Source organism: Lytechinus pictus, unplaced genomic scaffold (assembly GCF_037042905.1).
Source record: "Lytechinus pictus isolate F3 Inbred unplaced genomic scaffold, Lp3.0 scaffold_26, whole genome shotgun sequence".
Classification (NCBI taxonomy): Eukaryota; Metazoa; Echinodermata; class Echinoidea; order Temnopleuroida; family Toxopneustidae; genus Lytechinus; species Lytechinus pictus.
In genome coordinates, this window is record NW_026974146.1 from 831,788 (window position 1) to 858,723 (window position 26,936).

The 26,936-nt window shown below is 35.5% G+C and overlaps 1 protein-coding gene across 4 annotated transcripts in view; it reads right to left on the reverse strand.

Moving 5' to 3' along the window:
- The window catches only part of LOC129282464 (uncharacterized), a 43,928-nt gene extending 17,604 nt beyond the window's left edge, over nt 1–26,324 (reverse strand). The window contains exons 1-10 of one of the 4 annotated variants that reach the window (XM_064115288.1): nt 25,521–26,324; nt 21,383–21,438; nt 20,178–20,464; nt 18,817–18,877; nt 17,979–18,256; nt 13,983–15,733; nt 6,725–6,895; nt 2,494–2,661; nt 1,596–1,763; nt 490–654 (exon numbers count right to left, since the gene is read on the reverse strand). In XM_064115288.1, the coding sequence (XP_063971358.1) occupies nt 490–654; nt 1,596–1,763; nt 2,494–2,661; nt 6,725–6,895; nt 13,983–15,733; nt 17,979–18,256; nt 18,817–18,877; nt 20,178–20,464; nt 21,383–21,408 (3,075 nt within the window). In that variant the 5' untranslated portion in view covers nt 21,409–21,438; nt 25,521–26,324. Of the gene's footprint in view, nt 1–489; nt 655–1,595; nt 1,764–2,493; nt 2,662–6,724; nt 6,896–13,982; nt 15,734–17,978; nt 18,257–18,801; nt 18,878–20,177; nt 20,465–21,382; nt 21,486–25,520 lie in introns of those variants that run through there. The other 3 variants (XM_064115286.1, XM_064115289.1, XM_064115287.1) reach the window with 3 other exon arrangements.
- Between the last annotated feature and the right edge of the window lie 612 nt (nt 26,325–26,936).

The window sequence follows — 26,936 nt, forward strand, 5'->3', positions numbered from 1 at the left end:
CATCCTATTGTTATGTTCCATGTATACACTCAATGTAGCTCTCATTGTACTGTATACATTGTATGTATCATGGTCAATATCACTCTCATACACATACCACATGCACCTCTCATATTCAATGATCTACTTTTAAAAGCTGATATTTCTCTTTTTATCATCCATTTATACCAATTTTATTACGAGATGTCTAGTCAAAATCACAGACGGACATAGTTGTAAACAATTCCTTATTTCTGCATCAACGATAACCAAACGCTTAATGATATGACAATTTTTCAATTACAGCATACCTGTGCATTAGAGCCAAATTTCCAAAACATTTACTCATCTAGTCTCCTTTATTAATAAACACTCTCAAACAATCTATCTAAATAGTATAAAAATATGTTCTTTAACATATTTAACACAATATAAAAAAATTAGATAGACATGTTTTCATTATTTCATGTTTTCAAACATGTTATGAGTATAAAGTAGAAGCAAGCATACCTTCAAGGTTGAAGCCTTCTCATTCACATGAGAACAGAACTCCTGGTCACAAACTCCTTGTAGTATCAGGTTAGTCAGGTTAGGTAGGAAGCATAAAGCTTCTACTAGGTGATGTGAAGAGGCTGATGATAGAGGCTTATAACTCCGAATCTGAAGAGTATGGACCTACATGTGTACAAACATTGATCATTAAACATACATGTACATATCAGACGGTATGATCATGCTGTAATGCTTCAAGTTAAACTGGTTCAAAAATGTGTTGATAAGGCTAATGTTTGCATCACAACATAACATTTTAGCATCCATACCTGATTAGGCTTGACAGCTTTTCTGTTGAGGTATATTTTGTTTAAGACAACACATTTTAATACCTATGAATTTTGAAAGAAGGAATTATTACAGGAAATCTCTGTACCCTTATTCTACATTACATCATCACTCTCAACAATTTCTGAGATATCACGAAAATGATTAATTTAAGATCATACATGTGAAGACCATAATAATCTCAGATACTCTATGATATGTTTGTTACTCCATATTTGTATTTTATTTTCAGTAACCTTTTACCCTGCATACCATCTCAATCTAAACCACCTGGTCATTGTTCATTTCATCCTATTGTTATGTTCCATGTATACACTCAATGTAGCTCTCACTGTACTGTATACATTGTATGTATCATGGTCAATATCACTCTCATACACATACCACATGCACCTCTGATATTCAATGATCTACTTTCTCTCCCACCTTTTTGAAGCCGATATTTCTCTTTATATCTTCCATTTATACCAATTTTATTAAGAGATGTCTAGTCAAAATCACAGACGGACATAGTTGTAAACAATTCCTTATCTCTGCATCAACGATAACCAAACACGTGATGATATGACAATTTTTCAATTACAGCATACCTGTGCATTAGAGCAAAATTTCCAAAACATTTACTCATCTAGTCTCCTTTATTAATAAACACTCCTAAATAGTAGTAAAAAATATGTTCTTTTATAATGTATTTAACACAATAAAATTAGACTTTTTTTTCTTCATTATTCCATGTTTTCAAACATGTTATGAGTATAAAGTAGAAGCAAGCATACCTTCAAGGTTGAAGCCTTCTCATTCAGATGAGAACAGAACTCCTCCTGGTCACAAACTCCACTCAGTATCAGGTTAGTCAGGTTAGGGAGGGAGCATAAAGCTTCTACTAGGTGATGTGAAGAGGCTGATGATAGAGGCTTATAATTCACAATCTGAAGAGTATGGACCTACATGTGTACAAACATTGATCATTAAACGTACATGTACATATCAGACGGTATGATCATGTGGTAAAACTGGTTTAAAAATGTGTTGATAGGCTAATGTTTGGATATGTATTTCACAACATAACATTTTAGCATCCATACCTGATAAGGCTTCACAGCTTTTCTGTTGAAGTATATTTTCAGTAACCTTTTACCCTGCATACCATCTCAATCTAAACCACCTGGTCATTGTTCATTTCATCCTATTGTTATGTTCCATGTATACACTCAATGTAGCTCTCATTGTACTGTATACATTGTATGTATCATGGTCAATATCACTCTCATACACATACCACATGCACCTCTGATATTCAATGATCTACTTTCTCTCCCACCTTTTTGAAACTGATATTTCTCTTTATATCTTCCATGTGTATTATCATAAGAGATGACTAGGAAGAATCACATATGGATAAAGTTAAAAAGGTTTCCATGTTTCAACATCAATCATAACCAAACACTTGAAGATATGACAATTTGTCGATTACAGCATACCTGTGCATTAAAACCAAATTTGAAAAAGAACTCTCATCTAGTCTCCTTTATTTATAAACACTCTCAAACAATATTTCTAAGTAGCATGAAATATGTTCTTTGATGTATTTAACACAATAAAATTAGATAAACACTTTTTCACTATTCCAAGTTATCCAAACATGATGTGAGAATAAAATAGAGGCAGACATACCTTCAAGGTTGAAGCCTTCTCATTCAGATGAGAACAGAACTCCTCCTTGTCATAAACTCCTTTCAGTGTCAGGTTAGTCAGGTTAGGTAGGAAGCATAAAGCTTCTACCAGGTGATGTGAAGAGGCTGATGATAGAGGCTCATAATTCCAAATCACAAGAGTATGGACCTACATGTGTACAAACATTGATCATTAAACATACATGTACATATCAGATGGTATGATCATGCTGTAATGCTTCAAGTTAAACTGGTTCAAAAATGTGTTGATAAGGCTAATGTTTGCATCACAACATAACATTTTAGCATCCATACTTGTTTAGGCTTTACAGCTTTCTGTTGATGTATATTTTGTTTATAAAAGACATTTTAATACCTATGAATCTTGAAAGAAGGAATTATTACAGGTAATATCTGTACCCTTATTCTACATTACAGCATCACTTTCAACAATTTCTGAGATATCACAAAAATGATCAATTTAAGATCATACATGTGAAGAACATAATATTCTCAGATACTCTGTGATATGTTTGTTACTTCATATTTGTATTCTATTTTCAGTAACCTTTTACCCTGCATACCATCTCAATCTAAACCACCTGGTCATTGTTCATTTCATCCTATTGTTATGTTCCATGTATACACTCAATGTAGCTCCCACTGTACTGTATACATTGTATGTATCATGGTCATTGTCAATTACGCAATGGACATGATAGAAGTCTTTCCTCTTTGACCACATAAAAAAAGCTTTTTAATTAGCAGTGAGACAAACTGAGAAACCCCTCACATACAACCCTGCCCATTCACTTGTACACACTCTCATTCAAATCAACCATCTAAGAGTCACTCTCACTACCACTCACACTCCTGCTCTAGCAACCATTTGCATTACAAAGAAAAGCGAATTGCAGCTCCTGTATATCTGAAATGAAAAAAAAAGTTACAAAGAAGGGTAGTTTTCTGACATGAATAAAGTTAAAAAGATTCCATGTTTCTACATCAACCATATCCAAACACTTTATTTTCATTATATAACTTTTCTGTTTAAGTGCATGTACATGTATTAATACTAAAAACCTCTGAATATTGAAAGACTTAAATTTTTCAAAATCAATTATCTCGGTTATTTACTGTTGGCATTATATAATATAAACTGCCTTATTCTTGTGGAAGCGCAGTGGTGTATCAGTTCCGACTCTCGCCTTGTAATCAGAGGGTCATATTTTCGAATCCCACCATGGCCTAGCGTCCTTTGGCAAGGCATAAATCAACACTTTGCCACTCTCACCCAGGTACTAATTGATTGAGTACCGGTAGGAAACAACCATCATTGTGGTTGGTTATAAGTAGGAGTGCACCTATAAAAACAGGCTGCTTTAATAAAGATTAATTAAGTGAACGGGTAATAATAATTGTGAAGCGCTTTGAGAAGTCATAGATAGATAAAGCGTTATATACCAAATATTATTATTCTGAAAACAAATTTGGATAATTTACAAGTTTACAAAAGCCTGTAATTGATGTGACCTATAATTACTTTTCAATGCAAAGAACTTAATAATTTCAAGCAATCTTTCAAGAACAACATGTGCTGCTACTGCATGTCTACATAGATGTATTCCATTTTCAGAATTAAGCCTTCACCCTGCAAACCATCTCAATCCAACCCACCTGGTCATTTTTCATTACCTTCACTCTATGTATATGTATATTCCCTATACTGTAATACACACATGTATCATGGACATTGTCATTCAATGTCACTCTCATACAAATACCACATGCACCTCTGAAATTCAATGATCTACTTTCTCTCCTACATGTAACTTTTAAAGCTAATATTTCCCTTTTTAACTTCCATGATTATGAAGTATCATTAATTAAAATATGTCTAGGAAGATATGGATTTTATAAAGTTAAAAACGATTCCATGTTTTTGCATCAATTAGATGTTTTTGCGTCAAAACACTTGAAAGTATATTTTAAATGACAGCATACCTGTGCATTAGAACCAGATTTAAAAAAAAAATCTCATTTAGTCTCCTTTATTTATAAGCACTCTCAGATAATATTGTCTACATACATGTAGTACAAAAATTTGTTCTTAAATGTATATTTTATCCCTATACAATTACATTTTTCTATATTGTAACGTCATAAAAAGGGCAGCTGCCCAAAATAATACATAATATAAAATGCATAAATTTCAAATATCTTAACGGTTTGTGATGATTTATTTTCACCAAACGATATGAAAAGAATTTACTAGCATATAACATCAATCAAATATTTAATAATAACTTCATTTATTCATTATGATGGATTTTTCTTGAACCTTCAATATTTTTTTATATTTTCTGTTATTTTATTCAACTTTTTGTCAGGGTGAACTTCCCCTTTAAACATGATATTTGTTACATGTATGTTCTTCCTTGTACATACATCAGTATTTATCAAAGATGTATGAAAAGAATCATGAATCGGTATTAGTCAGTTACTTAATATATAGGCCTACATAATTATGTAAACCTGTGTAGCGATTATAACCTGGTCCAGAACTTCATAACAGAATTAGCTGGACACTAAACCTGTGCAGTACATGTAAAACAAAAAAATATCCAGGATATTAATTCAAATTTTGTTTGTTATTTAAAACAATGTAGAGGGTATGTTATAATACATATTTGATAATAATAATACTTTGCATTTATACAGCGCTTAACACAAAGGAACAATGTCACTAAGAGCTTTACAGAAATATCATTACCCCGGTCAACGGATCCTTGCATGCCCGCATACAATGTATGCACCTTCTCCACTCCCTGAAAAGCACTCCAACAAGAGTTCTAAGACTCAATTGCTAGGCATACTATTTATAGGCTTTCGCATCCTACCGGGTACCCATTTAATGCCTGGGTGGAGAGTGGCAAATTGTAGATTGACACCTTGCCAAAGGACGCTAGGTCATGTTGGGATTCGAACACGGTCAGAACCGCTACACTACTGCTTGTAAATGTACATGTACAATGTCTTTGTCCATCAACTATCCATTGTAATCTATTTAAACGTTTCTTTCTTTCTCTTTTTACCAAGAGCTTCATAAAAGCAGAGCTCTACATGTAGGTTGAAAGATTGGCCCCAGTAACATTATTTACAGATTGGTGCTAATCGCATTAGTACTACTACACTGTACCTCATTTGATATGTCTGGTCCGAGCAAAGCTCCATCACAAACCATCAATGTGATTATATGCTACATTTGCTTTGTTTTAGCTTCCTAATATAGAAATAATAGATTGTTAATATGCCTGGCATTATTACGCTGTTAAGGTTATTACGGCATAAGGACTGATTTCTTTTCCCTTCTCTTTGCCCTCTCCCCTCTCTCTCTCTCTCTTTCTCTCTTTGTCTCTCTCTCTCTTCTTTCTCTTTATTCCCCTCAACCTATTTTCTATCTTACTATGTTCGATACCCTTTCTTCCCATCAGTCATTGTTCCTCATTCTCCCCATCTTGATCTCTTTTCAAGCTCCCATTTGCCCTTCAAGTTTCTTCTCTAAGATATGAATACTAAATTCTAACCATTCTTGTTTCTTCATATACTTGTATTTGCATTATTTATATATTTTTGGCATACCAATATGTTAGTACAATTATGAATTCATGTAAAAAAAAATCGGAACAAAATAAGTTAAACCACATGTTAGCATCTCCTCCTCCCCCTTCTCCTTACTTTACTATGAATTTCGTTATGAATAAAATTGACTCGTTATAATCCATGTGCATATTATCGCTTGCTTTATGTTTATGTCCATGTATATTCATTTTATGTTGCCCTGTATACTGTTCGTCTAAAACAGATAAACTGGGCTTATTGTAAGTGTTGCCCTTTTTATCGATAAAAGGTAGTTTATATTTTAAAAAATCATTTTTTTTTTCCAAATTGGTTGTTAAATCATTAATTTGTCTTACATGCATCTAGGAATGTCACTATAAAAGACTGGCATAACAAATCACTATAATGTAGGTAACTTAAATTGTGATCATATAAAGTCATCAGCATTATATAAAGATTACGATACATAGACTAAAATTATAGATCACTATCAGTATTGTTTTTAGCACTGTCATTCTCATTATTACTATCATCACTCATCTTCTTCTTCCTCCTTAAAAATTCTAACATCAACATGACCATCTTATTCTTTAAGATGAATTTCTACTTACTGTGGCTGTCCTTCCTTCTCTGGCAAGAGTTTCATAGAAGGTAGGGTGAAACCTTGCCTTCAGTATAAAGACATCCCTTAGTGATGGTGCTGAGCACACCATCACTGCAACCTCTTTTGATATACCTGGTCCGTAGGAAGTTAAATTAGATCTACCAATATGCATTTCGATCTGAAAGTAGAGCAATACATCACAATTACATTATTTGGTATTTACATGTATTTATTTATTTATTATTGTCATTGGGTTCAGAATTATTGTTTTTATTCAAAGTGAAAAATTAGATTTCATTTTCAATATCAATATTAAGTTTTAAACACGTGGAACACCTCTGGCAGTCTCGCCTGCATGACGCAATTCGATATAGCAGCAGTGCTGCCTTTGAAAACAGCTAATGAATAATTATTCACAGAAGAAAACACTTATTATGATAAAATATTATGTCGATTGACTCAAAATGACCTTTGACAATGATCATGTGACCGAAGACATGCAAAACAATCATTCATACTTGATAACCGGATGTTTCATGAGCTTGATCCAAAAACATTCTAAGTTATGATACCATGCAATTATACTCCCAACACGGCCAGAGGTCATTAACCTTTAAATGACCTTTAATCTTGGCCATGTTCCTGAAATGCGCACAGGGTATTTAGGGATACATTGCTGCACTTTTATAGAAATCCCAATAATGTCCTGTAATCTGTTTGGTCCAAATCGGATCAAATGATATTCAGCGAATTGCACTATTGCATCCAAAATGCACTATCCTGCACTCTGACGACAGAGTGCAGGATAGTACGAGTTCTGGAATTATATAGAATTATCTAGAATTTTGATCAAATATAGCATTCAGGGCAAATCAGTAACATGGGTGAGGGGGGGGGGTTGTATAAAACAAACAACGCACACATTCTTGTGCATATAGGATGTAAATAATGAACTCTGTGCTCAACTCGCCAAATGGATATACCGCACTCAGTCCTGCAGACCTCGGTGCGGTATATCCATTGGCTCTTCTCGCACATCATTTATTATTTGGCCCTGCATGCAAGCGCTTACATGCATTATTTGTATAATGTCCAAGTTTCATGAACTAGATACATGTACATAAACTGCTAAAGTTTATGACATTTCCACAAATACCCCCAACATTACCAAAGTTTGTTGACCCTAAATGACCTTTGACCTTTGGTCATGTGACCTCAAACTTGCACAGGAGGTTCAAGGATACATGATTGCTCTTATGTTTAAGTTTCATGAACTAGATTCATAAACTTTTAAAGTTATGATGACAATTCCTCAAAAAAAAGAGACAACATGGCCAAAGTATGTTGACCTTATGTGACCTTCGACATTAATCATGTGACCTGAAACTCAGGCAATATACAGCGCATCCCCCCAAAAAGTCCCTCTGACATAGGGGTGAATTTATGTAAAAAAATTTGTGCTTTATGAATAAATTTTGCATAAATTAGCATAAATAATTTTCCAGACAAAATTTCAAAATTTTGTGTACAATTTTGGTGAACCTCATGCAGCTCTACAAGATGGAAGAAAAAAAAATCAAAATCTGTCAACAAATAAAGAAGAGGCATTTTCTGTGATTTATGAATAAATTTCGCATAAATTAGCATAAACAATTTGTGACAATCTTGATTATTTTCCCTATCCTTTGCCAACAGAGTCTGATTTGGTAGTCTAGTTGGGCAGCCTTTATAATGATAATTAGATTCCTTTCTGAGGTGCTATGTAGACCTCCTGTATATTGCAATGCTAGGCATGCACTTCAGGTGTTTTCTTTTGTATTCTTGGCTTGACTGATTCTGCTATGTTGTAATTCAGTGTGATTTAACCAGTCTGCAGCCAGCTCTCCTCCTGAGAGGACCTGTTTTACGAGCTGGTGTAGCTCCAGGTAGCCACACCGGTTATACCCCTTTAGGTGCTAACAAGATTTGCTAACACTACATGTGTAAGTTACTTTTATTTTTGACAAGTTAATAGAGTGAATATAGAGAACCAGTTTGACTTTATTGCCACAATATAAGAGGCATTTCTCTTGATATAAAATATCAAAGATATTTAACATATTATTTAGCTTGTGAGCTTTTGCTTTTGAAAGGACATTTACTCCTTAAGAGTAGGAAGTGTAATTTTGTTAAATGTTTTAAGAGCATTGGCATATGTCCCACATTCATAATAGAACAAGTGCTTGCAGATATATGATAGTTTTATGCCTCTAACTCATGTATTATTGAATTGATTGATTAAGAGTCATATAGGAGTATTATATAGATTAGGGCGTGGCCTTTAAACTTATGCCACTGCTAAGTTGATACTTTAATATAGACCCTATATATTCTTATAAATATTGGGTGTCTCCTCTTTTCAGGCGGCCGTTACGTTACATTACATTACGCCACGTTACGGTGTTTCCTACCACATTATTGGTCTTCCGGGTTACTACATTACAGTGTTACTACGACGTTTCTGTTCTTACTACGGTTTTTTTGCCTTCCGGGTTACTGCGTAACTACTGTTACTGTAATACTGATCCAGATATTTCTACAAACAGAAGTATACGGCACTTCATATATTCCAAACAAGGTACATCTAGCGTTCCATAGACGTCTTCAGTTTGTCGCCGCATCTATCTACGGAGAACTGTATCACGTTACCATTGACTTTTTGTTCTGCGGTAGCTCTCTGGGAGCTACATGTAGTCCTTCAAGTTCAACTTCAAGATTCTCCAAACCTCCGAAGTTTTAGTGACTGTTTTGAAGAGACATTTAGAACACTTTACAGCTTCAACGGTATCCTTATAATATAAAGAACACTCGCGACGTAATATTAATTTTGGGTTTAGAGAGGGAGCTTGTTTTTTTGTAATTTGGCATTTGCCATTAGTCTATGTGATTTTCTATTGATTTACACTTTGTACAAGGCTCTGTTTTGTAAAGACTTCGCTAATTTTGTTATGAAAGGATTCAGTGATTTTTTAAAAATAAAGTTTATTTAAACTTTATTTGATGGCTGCTCTCTAGTTCTTGAGTCATTTGTGAATTGTGGGTGGTCAAGCAACCCGGTATTTAGATTTTTAATGAGTCGACACAATTGCCTTTGAACTTAAGTTTTTGACCTGAATTTATTTAGGGTAAAAATCCATTTTCAAAGTTAATTCGTGACACAATTTGCTACTGAAAACTTCAAAATTCTGTGTAGAAGTTTGATGAACCTCATGAAGTTCTACCAGATGGAAGAAAAAAATCAAAATCGGTCAACAAATAAAGAAGAAGAGGCATTTTCTATGATTTCTGAATAAATTTTGCATAAATTAGCATAAATAGTTTTCTACTGAAAATTTCAAAATCCTGTGTAAAAGTACATGTATGGTGAACCTCATGAAGTTCTACCAGATGGAAGGAAAAAAATCAAAATCGGTCAACAATTAAAGAAGAAAAAGCATTTCATGTGAATTTTTAAAAGTATGAATTAACTAATTTCGCATAAATTAGCATAAAAATTGTTCTAGTCAAAATTTCAAAATTCTGTGTAGAAGTTTGGTGGACCTCATGTAGCTCTAACAGATGGAAGAAAAAAAATCAAAATCGGTCAACAAATAAAGAAGAAGCATTTTATGTGAATTTTTAAAAATTTGCATAAATTAATTTCGCATAAATTAGCATAAAAATTGTTCTGGTCAAAATTCTGTGTAGAAGTTTGGTGAACCTTATGAAGCTCTACCAGATGGAAGCAAAACATTCAAAATCGGTCAACAGATAAAGAAGCATTTTTGGTGAATTTTGAAAAATGCGCATAAATTAGCATATTTAATGAATTTCAAAATTCTGTGTAGAAGTTATGAATCCCCCACCTAGTGCTATCATATAAAGCAAACAGAATTGAAATCGGACTTGAAATGGCGAAGAAGTAGCATTTTGAAATTGTGGACGGACGACAGACGACGGACGCCATGCCACGGCATAAGCTCATCTTACCCTTCGGGCCGGATGAGCTAAAAACCATCAAAAATGAAGTTTTTTTCATAATTGATAGGGGATCAGTGCATCAACTTCATAGAAAATATGAATGATGGATAAGTACAATAAGCTGAACAATGAAGGGAAAACCACGAGTGTATCATACTTTGCAAAAGCGAACATTACTTGTGGAAATATTTTTCTTTTTTTCATTCAAAAAGGTCCGGTGAATTAACTTTAGCCCATTAAGTTTGTTTTGGTAAGAAGCTGAATATATGAGAAAATTTAATCCTTCAGAAAGGCTAAATTGGAGAGAAGATTAAACTTTGGAAAAAAAAGGGATTTGTTTTGGATTAAACTCCATATAATTATTATAACGTTTGTTTTAATTATCTATCTCAAAGATACCATAGCAAATTTGTCAACATGTCAATTTACAACAGTGCGCTATCTTCAGCATCAGATTTTTCACGTTCATGAATTAACGGAGGTGTTGCAGTTCGTCACCTTTTATGTCCAAAATTCAGCAATGTTCATTTGTGTCCCGTCATAGAAGTAAGTTTCGTAGATTAATCAGATAATAGGGGAGATAATGTGTTGATTATATAATTATGTCAAGAAAGTCAAAGAGAGTTATTGACGAAAAACAGAAGTAAAAATTCATTATAAATGTACACCTGAAAAGGGGTTGAAGTTAGTAGACAATTTTTGGCTCGAAAGGCTCGTGTTAAATCTGATCACAATTGTCTTAAATGCACATAACTGAAATTTGTGTTATGAAGTAAAAGATACAAGATGTCTAAAATCTGAATATTTAATTAATGAAAAGCTTCAGTTGAAAGCTTTGTTTAGTTTTTTTTGGGGAGCAATTAGTGATGTTGGAAAATGTGAACATTTCCAGGAAGTTCAGTTCGGTTTGGATTTATAATCTTAGCAACAGCATGAAAATATAAGACTTCTTTTGGTGAGAAGAAGAGACAAAATATGTGGGTTTAATTTCATATTACAAAGTTTGGATTGATGTATTTTAAAGCATATCTATGCTTAAGACAAGCTGCTCATTGTAAGGTGAAAGTGCATAAATTTATATAGATCTATACAAAAGGATACAAATACATGGTCATGAGTCTGATACATGAACGTTTGGTGAACTCATGAAGTGTATTTTAAAAAAGTAGAAATAAGTTTCTGACAAAACTAGTTTTGGTTCATGAATAATTGCATGTACATTCAATTTAGAGAAAAGCAGTTTTAAAAGCTATTAGTGATTTGTTTCGGCATAGTTGGACTCAACTATGCGTTGATGGCACCCTGCCAAAATTGGGCAATGATTTTTTTTTTCTGCCTTTTGTATAAGGAGTGATTTTGATAGAAAATAATATTGTCTGCTACATTCAGACTTTCAGTTGATTTATATAAGTCTTAATCCATGCTTTTACTATAAACAATGAAAGTAAATTTTGGTCAGAATATTTAATAATACTTTGATGGACAAATGTAAATGCATCAAGACCAGATTACACAAGATATTCATTTTTTCATTCAGGTTGAGATGACTCAAAATATGCCGTTTTGTTTTATCATTTCAGATTGAATAAAATCTCCAAATCAACACTGTAGAAATATCTCAATTCCATGGTTCACATCTCGGCTTGTTCTGTACTATCCAAAGTTAATAAAAAGGAATGACATCAAGAATGCAATATAGTTAGAATTGAGCATGAATGAAATATACTTGTTGTCTCTTTGGGCATATTCCATTATCAAACTTGAAATGAATTGTTACTGTCTAATACTGTTTTTGCCCTTCCGAACATGCGTGATGTTCCGATTTGATGAGCTTGGTTAGATCTTGGAGATTTTCTGGTCAGCTCAGGAAATTCCCTGATCAGAATCTGAATGATCAAAGGGGTTGATATGCTAGGCAGTGCAGAATATAAGTGGTAGCAGTGCTGCATGTATGCAAACTTGGAATGGGCTGAAAAGGACCACCCTTACATAATAATGCTTACAAAGTATCAATGCCTACCGGTAAGTATTGAAAAGCTTGTTTCCAAACAGTCAAAGAATATTTCAACCAATATACCATGTGAATAGAAAAAAAACTTGACACCTCCAATTTAAGGTAAAAATATGTCATGAACACATGGTCGAATGCAGAGATTTTTCACTAGGTGGGAGGGGGGGGGGGGAAGCATGCGTAAACTTTAAAAAAAAAATCAAAAGCTTGGGAGTAAAACGACCAAGCTTGTCATTGGGGCGTTTTAGATTTTGTCAAGATAAATAGGATTCTGTGTGTACTTTTGGTGAATTTTGTGAACAATTTCAGTAAAAAATGTAAGTTTTCAAAATTTGTGGGGGGGGGGGGGGGGGCTAACTGCCACCCTCCTGCGTACGGCCATGCATGGAGGCATAATCATTATATACTGCTGGAAAGAGTATCTTCTTTCAAATAATTTGATACCATATTTATGTGGTACATGTATGTCTTCACACTTGGATCATTCTTTGCAGTGATGTAAATGTTGATTTGCACCAAAGTAAGGCATGACTGCAATGAATGAATCAAGATTTTCATGATGCCATAATCCTACATGAATTAGTAAACATATATGCACATCCCTTATCAGTTAAATAAAGTTAAATTGAGAACTGATAATAAAAAGTGTTTAAACAATTAAACAATTATAATGTAAATAATTGAAAACATGTTTTGAATTTGATTTTAATTCAACCCTTGTAGGATTATGACACCATTGACATCCAGATTCATTCATTGCATTCATGCTTTACTTTGGCACAAATCAAAATTTACATCACTGCAAAGATTACCTACCGATCATTCAAGCATTAACACATACCCCATAGATATGGTATACAATTATTTGGAAGAACATACTCTTTCGTGCCCTTTTTAATAATTACCGTATGTGTTCATGATTTATTTTTTCCATAAATTAAGGATTCGAGAAGTTAAGTTTTTTTTTAACTCACCCAGTATAATAATTATCATAATATGCATGCATAAGATGGACAATATTTCAGTATCTTCATATATGTATGTACTACTGATATCTTACTCAGTAAATGAGAAACAAACTGAAAGATGGATGTTTGAATGGTTAAGGGTTTTTTGTTTTTATGTATAAGTCAATTTCAAGACTAGTAAGATCTTTCTGATGACTTTCAGCTACACTCCTGAAGGTGTGCTACTGTATTGAAAAAAATAGAAACATGCATGAACTCAGGGAACTTTTCCGTTGTATCCAACTTACCGCCTTTGAATATATCCCAGTGGATGCATAACCAGCTACAGTGTGTGTGTCTTCAACACGGATGGACAGAGATGACACTGAATTCCTGAGCATGGCGTTGGTATCTTCATCCTGACTCTCAAAGGTTACATCAACCAAGAAGTTCATCTCCTTCTCCAGTGAACGATTGCTTTTGATTTGGGTGTACTGTTGTAACAGACATTTTGTGATATACTTGGCAATGTTTTTGTCCTGTGACACAGTGAAGTACAGGAGATACCTAAACTCTTCCTTCCTAGGGATCACTACTTCCTCAATCAGCCTCTTAAATTCAGTGCAATCTGAATCATAGAGAGAAGCAAGATAGACTGCAGCCATGTACTCCTGGAATAGTTTATGAGGAAAGAAGAATGTTGACTGCAGGAACGGTCTGCTCTTATCATGAATGGATGAGAGCTTATTCTCCTGTGACAACACCCCTACTTTGCATGCTGTTTTCACAGAGTCTGAGTACTGTTCAAGATCTTCTTCATTGAAAATAAGGTTATTCGATTGCAGTCCAGCAAATGCCAATTTGGCAACGGGTTCCATGAGTTTTTCAATTTTAGAGCGATGGTCATTAAATGATGGACCCCTTAGATCTTGGATCTCTTTTTGGACATAATGCACGTTTAAGAATTCAAACATCTCATGAAATAATTCAGAGAATGTTCGAATGGTTTTAAACAATTCTTTCTTTTTGTCATCAAGTCCTCTCCACATAAGACAGAGCATAGATATATAGATAGGATAGGGTGCCATATACTCTGATATGATGTCATTCTCTTTGATCATTTGAATAAGCTGATCTGCTGTGACTGTATTGTCTTTAAAGTACTTGTGAATGTAAACCTCCACATTCTTCTTACTAAAGCCTTCCACATGAATGAAAGCATACAGTTTCATTAGATTGAGATCCCACTTTATCTCATTGGCCTTCCATGGACGACTGGTCACCATCACTGGGCAATTGCTGAGTTCATCTGAACGAAGGATATGTACTAGAGAGATATCATCTTCTTCAGTAGTGCTTTCACTTCCATCTGAGATGCTGCCTCTTGGCATCAATGGGGCAATTGGTGTACGTGAGGACATATGCCCCATTAACTTTCGTCGCTTTGATTTTGGGCTTGAATCTGGTTGATCATTAGACTCTGGCTGAGCACCTTCTAATTCTTGTTTGGTTTCAGAGTGCTGTACAACCTTGCCACTAAACTCATCTAATCCATCACAGGCAATGAATACCTTTTCTGGATTTGAACGGATGTAATTGGTGATCTGACAGGCTGTTGCTGGGTTGTCCTTTGAGAGATAAGACTTGACTATCTGACCAATTGTATATCGCTTGACTTCACGAAGAGGGATTACAAGTACCCATACAAACTTAGGAACATCAGGACTACCGTTTATCCAGTCCCATGCAATCTTTGCGCAGAGTGTCGTTTTTCCAGCCCCTGCTTCTCCCTGAATAATGATCCGATTTGGAAACTCTCCATTAATTTCAAGTTTGAAGAGATCCTTATATTCGAGTGATCGCTTCTTATTGCGATAATCTTCTTCTTCCAAAACAAGGTGTGTATATATGTCTTTACACGGCGCAAGGGAACGTGGATTAAGACTATCAGCTCTTATCTTACAGAAATATCTTCTGTAATGGGATTGAAGCTCCTTTCTACATCTTTCAACCAGGTCAGGAGTGAGTGGTTGGGTCTGTGATGCTGGCATTGATGCACCTATGAATGAATTAAGGAGGGTTATAAGAAGCGTATATTTACATGAACACAATAACTTTGCTACTGTTGATCATTCCTGGTCGATTGCTTTTAAATTTCATTTATATTTTTACCAAAATGACTGAAATTATCAAGATACTCAGCTTTAACTGGATGAACCTAACCCTCATTACAAAATGAAGAACATTCACTATCATAAAATGTCTCTTTTGAGAAAATGAGGATTGAAGTTGACAATTGTATTGAAACACACTTACTCTCACACAATTGTGAAAGGTGACAGAAAGAGGATAAAAACTCAATAAAATCATTCTACAAGGAATCATCAAATTAGATCCAAATTTGTGACACTAATTAGGTACATCCTGTTTATTAAAGAAACATTTTTTCTAGTTTTTAATATATTGGAGTTCAAATAAGGGGAATACTTTTTTCAGGTAGAACAAATTGCAAAAAATAATCAAGCATACAAAATATTAGTCTAAGAAACTAGTTCAATTTGACTCACATTCCTCTTCGGCGAGATTGCCAAAAGATTGTTGCTGTTCCATACATGTACATAAATTGAACAAGGGGTTTGCAGGATACTAGACTAACCACAATGACGGTTGTTGTCTATTGCTACCCTATTCCCAGCCGGGAGAGAGTGGCAAAGTATGGATTGAGGCCTTGACAAAGGATGCTAGGCCACGTTGGGATTTGAACAAAGGACCCTCTGATTACAAGGCGAGAGTCAGAAACTCTGCATCATGACAATCCCACAATAGTCCGGGGGGGGGGGGGGCATAGCGGCCACAATATTTTTTTTTATAAATATGAAACGTTTGAGGGTGACGGCGCATCATTTCTGTCAAATCTGAACTACTTTTGATGGGAAGTTTTGACACCCGGGTATACGGTTATGAAATTGCCTAATATTGCCTCAGCGGATGTCTGACTCAAAGTTGCTTTGATATGCTTTGAGCGAAAATGGATTCTTGTTAATGAGTGACTATGTTTGTTTTTATTGACAACAGTCATTTATTTTTGATATATTGAATTTTAAAATCATTATGCTTCAATTAGTCATCTGGTACAAAGTTAAATGAGCCATTATACTTAAGATTTTCATTTTGCACTCTTCAGAGTGTGACGCCCAAATGAATGGAAGCGAACACAACAAAAGAATATAACAAAGGGCGCGTAGGCAGACTGGCGTGAAATAGCGAGCGCTAATTGGCTATTTAAGTCTGAACGGTAAATTAGTCTTGTCCCCAGTGATACTTGATTACTCTTATGTCCAAGTTTCATGAATCAGATCCATAAACTTTCAAAGTTATGATGGTAATTCAACAGATACCCCCAATTCGGCCAAAGTTCATTGACCCTAAATGACCTTTGACCTTAATCATGTGACCTGAAACTTGCGCTGGATGTTCCTTCTTCTGAACCTTCTGAAGATTGCACCGGCAGGGCAGTAGACTGCAAAACGCCAGCGTGCTGCTCACGTGTGGGTTAGAGTGTTGCTCTAAAACTTTCTCCTGATGTTTTGTTTTTTATATAAGGATTCAAGTCATTCCAAGCTGATTGTTCTTGGAAAGAATGAGTTTTTGTAAGTTTCTGTCCGGGCAAATGGCACATCTATGCGAGTACCACTATTCTTCCTTGTCTCCCTTGTTCAGTGATACTTGATTACTATTATGTCCAAGTTTCATGAATCAGATCCATAAACTTTCAAAGTTATGACGGTAATTCAACAGATACCCCCATTTCGGCCAAAGTTCATTGACCCTAAATGACCTTTGACCTTGGTCATGTGACGTGAAACTCGAGCAGGATATTCAGTGATACTTGATTAACCTTATGTACAAGTTTCATGAACTAGGTCCATATATTTTCTAAGTTATGCTGTCATTTCAAAAACTTAACCTTCGGTTAAGATTTGATGTTGACGCCGCCACCGTCGGAAAAGCGGCGCCTATAGTCTCACACTGCTACGCAGGTGAGACCAAAAAAAAAACCTGTTTGAAATGCTGAACACTATTATCTAATAGGTTTTTACCAAGATGGTCATCATAGATGCCATTACATACAAATTCAGATAAACAACAGCTCACATGAAGAAGATCCTTCTTTTTATATTAGTAGCTCTACCAACAACAAACTATCTGAACAAGACTTTTCTATAATTATTCCCAAGAAAAACAATGACAGGGTAGAGTGATTCCTTGCAGGAATTTAAAATAAGTTTGTTTTTTATTCTCACCTGTCCCTAATAGATCTATAGGAATCAGTTTCTGAGACAGAGACACTAGACCACTCTTTTGTAAAGCATCTGCAAGATGAGCCCTGATGTTTGTGTCTGGAAGCTGTTTATCTCTCCATCTTGTGAATACTGTCATCAAAGCATCGCAGTTATCTCGGCTACGCTCCTTGATATTTTCAAGGGTTACAATGGAGATATTCAGGTTAATGCCCACTCTCTTGTAGTAAGTAGGTCCAATTTCCATTGACAACATCAAAAGTTCTTTCTCACTGACAGTACTGTAAAATGAACGAAAAATAGCAAGAGAGCTTATATTATTGTATAGCATTATTCAGCACCAAGTATGAAAATGATCACCTATTCCAAAATAATGTCGAGTTTACTTCACTTGGAGGTAAACTGTCAGGCAGAATTTGCAAAGACTCTTTAGTCATAATACAAAAACAGTAGAAATGTAGTTTTTTTCTTCCTCTGGGTGGTGATACCATGGGTAGGGGGACGAGTCCCCATCCCTCAATTTTCTCATTATTATTTATCAACTTTATGGAAGAAAACATTCCATCCCCTCTAAAGTGACACAAAGTCTTGTTTTAGTAAATGACCTTTTCCAGAGAAAACCACTTATTTTTTATATAAAATACACACAACCCTAATTTCTTTATATTCAAGAGTATGATATCCGATGATCAATATAGGTTTATATTTTCTTAATCTTAATCCATTATTTTCTAGCAGACTAAAGACATAGAGATCTTTAAAAATACAAACGATTTGGTCACATCCCCAATTTGTAAACAAACTAAGTATTGATTTGTTTACATACTGTGGTGGTACTGACATGTCTACTGCTCCTGTTGAAGTTGATGCTCTTGAAGTTTTTGCAGTTGTTTGTCTGACATCTTTAACATTTAAAAGAAAGAAACACAAGACATAAAGATGGCAATATATCAAAAAGGGGCTGGGCCAGGATTTTACAAACACTTTCCAGATGAATATTGGACAAGCAAAAAAAAAAAAAAGGTCCTCAATTTCAAAATGGAGGAGAGGCACACCTTGGGTAAAAAATGCATAATTTATTTACATTAAAATTTGGATTATGACATGTTATACATGACATAATTGGCTACCAGACCATGCCAGATGATGTGACTATGGAGAATACCCCTTTCTTACAAGAAAAAATTATATTATCAATTGTGGATGTTGAGTTACAAACCTTTAAACTGTCATACCCAGAAAGGGGAGAGAGTTATGAATGACATCAAGCTGCTAAAAGAATGTTGAAGTTGATGTCAATCAATACCAAGATCACATAACACCTCCTACAAGTGCCTCCTCCTCCTTTAAAGAGGAGAGTGGTGGAAGCCCGAGTGTGACAATGATGCGGTATGGTATAGGGAATTTGAGTTGGTTGGCAAATATGACCATAAACCAAGAATAAACTATCAGGATGACATACTATCAACTTTGAAGAGGACAGTTGTTATGAAATTAATCTTGTTTTTTTGGTTGATGCCTTGATGGTATTTACTCTTGAACATCATGGCAAAAATACTTTCATAGTTGAGATAAATGTTGTATTTTTGCACTTGTCATGTCACTCACATTTTGGATGTCGTGTCACTCACGGTATATAGGAGGGCACCATTTTCCATAGAGGTTTGATTGATATTGACTATATGTGTTACATAGGTACACTATTTATGTCCATTTTACTGGTACTCACAGTACTCCTGGACAACTACTTGGGCACGAATCCAATCATAAGTGATAATGGTCAGAAACCAATGTCCAAAATTTGTCATGTCACTCACGCATCATTTTTTTATCATATCTACTAAACAAATTGTACAATTCAAATCAAACTGGTAGTGGCCCACGCCAGTCCTACATTGTATATAATATAGTAGTCATGATTGATTCATAACCTTTAAGTTTAAAGATAAGAGCCCTTCACCCTCTCTGATTGTCGTGTCACTCACGTTTGAAAATGACCAAATGTAATAGTATTGGAAATCCTTATGAATGTCCTTCATTCAAGAAGGCATTTTATGCACATTTTGCAAGCAAAACCAATTACCATACTGATCCCTGATAATTAAAATATTTTTCATTTTTAAAACTAAAGAAATGAACAAATGTAATTTACCAATGTATATTCATGTTGTCTATTGGATTTGGATATTATCATTATCTTACCTGATGTTTTCTGGATTAGATTCCCAGCTAGAAGTTCTTTGGACAATCCACCTAAGTCACTCTTTTCTAATCCTTCTGCAAGAAGAGCTCTGATGTCTTCATCTGGATTCTGTTCATCTCTCCACCGTGTGAACATTGTCATCAATGCATCCTTGTAATCCAATGAATGTTGGACAATGATATGATCAAGTTCAGCAGATGAGATTCCCAAATGTATGCCTAAATCTGAATAGTACCTCGGTGGGATGAGCTGGGCCAATCTCAAAAATTCTTCTTCAGTGACAGAACTGAAAAAAAAAATTATGTTGCAATAGACGAATGACAGACAGACAACATGCAGACGCCATTTGTATCTCTTTATAGTTTTACCTTCACCTCTAGTCGATGAGACAAAAAAAACCAGCCCATTAAATCCACATCCCATGTTTGTCACCAGAACAGTACATTCATGTAAATATAGTCAACAATAAAAACAATTACTGGCGTTCACTACAACATAATAATAATAATAATAATAATAACGGTATATTTACCCATGGTAGCCACTTCAGTTCTGAAAACTGTTCTCCCAGCGGGCACTGCTATTATTATTACCTGTCTAAGCTAGGCTACCTTTTCAGGTGCACACAGCTTTTTTGAGGAATTAATTCCTACATGTACCCATTTACCTCACCTGGGTTGAGTGCAGCACACTGTGGATGAATTCCTTGCTGAAGGAAATTACGCCATGGCTGGGATTTGAACCCACAACCCTCTGTTTCAAAGTCTGGAGACTAATCCACTCTGCCATGGCGCTCCAAGTAAGAAAAATAATTTTCTAAGACTATCAAAATAAAACTACTTTCCTTTGCCAGAATATAGCATTTACAATGCTAGTCCCACATGTAGACCTTGATGTTCATAAGGTTCCATGACATTGTCTCTGGTGAAAATTGTTCCAAGTTTGGGATTCATTTTGGGATTCAGTAGGAGTTTATATTTTTTTTCTTTCTCTTTAATTTAAATCTTTTTGGATTTTGATTTGAAAGTAGGTCCAGAGTACGGTTGGTCCCTGACCACAGTCGATCTGGTAAGTTAAACCTGGATCCATGCAGTTTGGAATTAATGGGTATTATTATAATATTACATTATAGTGTAAGAATATGGTGATGTGCCTTCTTACGCTCTAGCTCTCTGCGTTCTTTTTTACCTCAACTCATCCTTACCTTCTATCTTTCTTTTCCATTTCCATTCTCTTTCAATAGGTCTACCCACACAAATTCTGGAAGAAATAAGAGGAGAGTGTATTAAAATACTTGTGCTGTTATGTATATTACACAAGACCGAGCAGTAGACGTACAGACACATTTTTGCTAACACGAATTACATACTAACGTAAAAATAATCAACACTACTGTAGATATTTCCTTAAATCATTAAGAACTCAGAAGAATTTTTTTTATGAGTAATTTAAATCGATTCAAGGTAGATGCGTTTTCTATTATTCTGTTCAGAGAATTCCAGAATTTGGGTCCTGTGAAAAATATAGTTTTGCTCGAAATTACTAAGTGATAGTCATTTGATTGTCTGGTATTATATGAATGCAAGGTATTATTTCTCATAAATTTCTTTTGTAGGACATTAGGTACACTATTTCTATCTAGCTGATAAATGAATTGGAATAACTGTAAACGGTCGAAATCAATGACTTTAAGGATACGTTTCTGACGAAACAGAATCCATATATCTAAAGGGCACATTACATATTATCCTTAGTACTTTTTTCGGAAGTAGAAATACTTTGAGTCTCGTTTGAGAGGCATTTCCCCATGCAAGAATCTGATAATTAAGATACAGTAAAATTAATGCACAATACAACATGGATATAGCGCCTGTGCTGGAAGAACCTTTTTAAGTTTCTTGATGACACCGATATTTCTTGCAACAGTTTTACAAACATTGTTGATATGAAAAAGAATTAAAAACAATTTGAATGTTTTGATCTGGATTTGTCATTAAAACTAATGAACTTTTAACTTAAAAATTCTTCATACATGTAGTAAGCCAGCAACTTATTCAACACACTACTGCCTACATGTATGTTATTAGAAAATTAGAAGAAAAAAAATTCTTTCTAAGAACAACCAGAGCTTGGAATTTATTGGATCCTACTCTAAAGTTTCAGAGCAGCACTCTGACCCACATGAAAGCAGCACGCTGGCGATTCACAGTCTACAGCCCTACCGGTAACTTCAGAAAGTTCAGTAGTGAGAAGTACTATTAGCTGAGACCAGTAGTAGAAGCGCTGATCAGAAAATTGGGATCGTCCCAGTTTACAGGGGCTGTCTCAGTTTTCAAAGATTTCTCAACACAAGAAATCTATGAAAGTTCATTCATTTGTCAAGAGCTGACATCAATTGAGTGCGCTAGTCAAAAAAACATATCAGGTTTCATAACAAGATTCTGAATCCCATAATTGCCATCTAGATCTATCTCCTCAAGGCCAGGGGGGTATTCAAAAGTGAAACAAGTGGAATGCCTCTGGCGGTCTCACCTGCATCACGCGATTCCATATAGCAGCAGTGCAGATTTTGAAAACTACTATAACTTGCACAAGATGTTCAGTGATAATTGGTTACTCTTATTTAAACGTTTTATGAACTAGACCAATACACTTACAGAGATATGATGGTAATTCAACAAATACCCCCAATGTGGCCAAAGCTCATTGGCCTTACATGACTTTTGACCTTGATCATGTGACCTGAAACTTGCACAGCATGTTCAGAGAATAATTGACTACTCTTATGTCCAAGTTTCACGTGTCAGATCCAAAAACTTTCAAAGTTATGATGGTAATTAAACAGATACCCCCATTATGGCCAAAGTTCATTGACCTTACATGATCTTTGACCTTAATCATGTGACCTGAAACTCGCACAGGATGTTCAGTGATACTTGGTTACTCTTATTTAAACGTTTTATGAACTAGACCAATACACTTACAGAGATATGATGGTAATTCAACAAATACCCCCAATGTAGCCAAAGCTCATTGACCTTACATGACCTTTGACCTTGATCATGTGACCTGAAACTAGCACATGTTCAGTGAATACTTGATAAAACCCCCATTCCACAGAGAACAAGACCGCTGAAAGACCTTTGAAAGACCATGAATTTTGGTTGATCTTTCAGAGGTCTCTCAATGAACCTACAATGGTCTTTGAGGTCTTACACAAGTCCTGACTGATTGGTCTTCATGGGCTCCAAAACTTTTTGAAACGGTTCAAAACAGTCTTACAACAGTCTTACAGCAAAATGGTCTTTCAGTGGTCTTTCAGCAGTCTTTCAGCGGTCTTTCGATGAACTTTCAAAGGTCTTCATAGTCTTTCAACGATCTTTCGGCAGTCTCTCAAGATTTTTGCGGAGATCACTGTAAGACTCATGAGAGGTCATTGAAAGATCATTCAAAGACCATTGAAAGATCATTCAAAGACCATTGAAAGATCATTCAAAGACCATTGAAAGACCAGGCAAAGTCCATGGAAAGAATTCTGAAAGATCAATTGTTTCATACAAGATCTCTGAAAGACCATTAAAAGATCTCTGTAGTCTAGTCTAAGACCAGTAAGACAAGAAATATCCATCAGTCTTTCAAAGTTCTTTGAGGGGTCTTTCTGAGCCATTCCACAGAGATGACAAATTTTAGTGATCTTGAAGACCGCTGTAAGACTTCACAAATTTTAAGTCTTTCAGAGGTCTTTCAACGGTCTCCGTTCTGTGGAATGGGGGCCTATTACTCTTATGTCCCAAGTTTCACGAGTCATATCCAAAAACTTTCAAAGTTATGATGGTAATTCAACAGATACCCCCATTATGGCCAAAGTTCATTGACCTTTGACTTTGGTCATGTGACCTAAAATGCGCACAGGATGTTCAGTGATACTTGATTACTCTTATGTCCAAGTTTTATGAACTAGACCAACACACTATCAAAGTTATGATGGTAATTCAACAAATACCCCTATTTGGCCAAAGTTCATTGACCCTAAATGATCTTTGACCTTGATCATGTGACCTGAAACTTGCACAGGATGTTCAGTAATACTTGATTATTATTATGTCCAAGTTTTATGAATCAGATCCATAAACTTTCAAAGTTATGATGGTAATTCAACAGATACCCCCCAATTCGGCCAAAGTTCATTGACCCTAAATGACCTTTGACCTTGGTTATGTGACGTGAAACTCATGCAAGATGTTCAGTGATACTTGCTTAACCTTATAAGTTTCATGAACTAGGTCCATATATTTTCTAAGTTATGATGACATTTCAACAACTTAACCTTAGGTTAAGATTTTGATGTTGATTCCCCCAACATGGTGTAAGTTCATTGACCCTAAATGACCTTTGACCTTAATCATGTGACATGAAACTCAGGCAGGATGTTCAGTAATACTTGATTAACCTTATGGCCAAGTTTCATGAACTAGGTCAATATACTTTCTAAGTTATGCTGTCATTTCAAAAACTTAACCTCAGGTTAAGATTTGGTGTTGACGCCGCCGCCGTCGGAAAAGCGGCGCTGAAAGTCTCACTCTGTCATGCAGGTGAGACAAAAAAACTGTCCCCATTATTAAACACAGACAATCTCAGTTTCTCAAGAAATGATTTGTCCTGGTTTATGAGGATATGGATCCTTGTTTTCTGGAACAATTCCAATTTTTGGATCAGCACTTCTACCTGTTATGTTATTAACGTTACTCCTGAAAAAAATTGGTCTTGTGTGGCCGTAGACCAAAAGCTTCAGTCTCTGTTATGTTGGTTGTTCAGCTGAACTCCGTTGGCTTCACTCACCAAATACAGAGACCGAAGTTCTAGCGTGATCTGTACAGGGGACTCAATGGCCATATGTTAAATGTACTAAGTTCGGATGAAACAGGGAGGTGAAGTCGCGGGACAGCCGAGGTAAATCACTATTTTTGTTACTTTAAACTTGATTTTTCCCAGTTTTTTGGCAATTAATGCCAAGACAGGCAAGAGGGAATATTAATTTGCATTTCGGTCGCGTTAATTTTCAAAAGTTTGAATCATTAAAGACAAAAATTGAAGAGCCCCGACGGGGGGATTTTGCATTGTAAGTCCCCTAATGGTGGCTACACGATAGCAAGCCGTCTGTGTACAAGGAGAAATTTGAAAAATTAAAAAATGTTTAAAAACTCCTCGAAACAGACGGCTGCCAGCTGTCTAGTGCATGCATGGCCGTTGACCCTCGGACTCATGGGAATTAAGACCCCCTATGAAACAAAGGTTGACAATTACTAAATAGCAATGGAAATAGAATATCTCGATCATCTCACCTGCATGACTAGACCAAAAGCTTCGGTCTCTGTTATGTTGGTTGTTCAGCTGAACTCCGTTGGCTTCACTCACCAAATACAGAGACCGAAGTTCTAGCGCGATCTGTACAGGGGACTCGATGGCCATATGTTTATGTACTTAAGATCGGATAAAACGGGGAAGTGAATTTGCGCGACAGCCGAGGTAAGTCACTGTTTTTGTTCCTTTTAACTTGACTTTTCTCCGTTTTTTGGCAATTAATGCCAAGAGGGAATATTAATTTGCATTTTGGTCGCGTTAATTTTCAAAATTTTTATTCATTAAAGACAAAAATTGAAGAGCCCCGACGGGGGGATTTTGCATTGCAAGTCCCCTAATGGTGGCTGCACGCTAGCGAGCCGTCTGTGTACGAGGAGAAATTAAAAAAAAAAAAAAAAAGTTAAAAAACTCCTCGAAACAGACGGCTGCCAGCTGTCTACTGCATGACCTGCAGCTGTACTAGAATATTATCTGATCATTCTTCCCAGTCAGCATGCCATGCTGGTCGTCAATGCAATTCAATACAGCCTAAATAATTGGCCAACAACGTGATCTGATGTGAACACAAGTCCAATTCAGAACTCGATTAATCCAGACATGCCAGTAGATCTTGTTGTTTAACGACTGATTCTGAACACTTGATCAACATCCCAGCATTTTAATAGTGAACAATGACCACCAATGAACTGTCAAAGTTCGGAATAGATGAGGAAGAAGAGTTAGTACAGTACGCGGCCAATGACAAAAATGGCCGATGTCGACAGACACTTCCTGCAACGCGTCACGGGGAATCCCCGAGAAAAACTGTTTCCTAATCGACATACAGATGGCGCTATTTAAAATCTGTGGAAGATAAAATCCAATTTTTTTCCGGGCATGTTACTGTTGTTATTCAGCTAACTTTTTATCGGGGGGGGGGGGGGGGGGGGGCACTTCCATTGACCAGTGGATACCATGCGTGAACATTGGGTTTGAAAAAGCACCCTAAACATATATTTTCCATGTTCTGAAAATGCACCCCTTAACAAGTATTGGCGTATGAAACCCTACCCTTATAACAAGTATTAAAAAAACCCGGTACCATTGACAAGCATTCCTATTTATTTATTTATTTATTGATATATTCATATTCCACAATCATCAAAGTACATTTATAATAAATCATTTTAACACTGGAAAAATGCATAACACACAGGATTGAAACGTAGCAATGAAATGAAAAAAAGTGGAGGGGCCTACTAAAAAGCAAAGCTTGTAAAATGTAGACCCCCTATCAAAATTTTATACAAGGGTAATATGATATAAGTAGAGTAAAATAATCAGCAAAATTCTATAAAATTATATATTAACACTGTAACGCAAATGTATTTACACTATATACAAAATTAAATATTGAC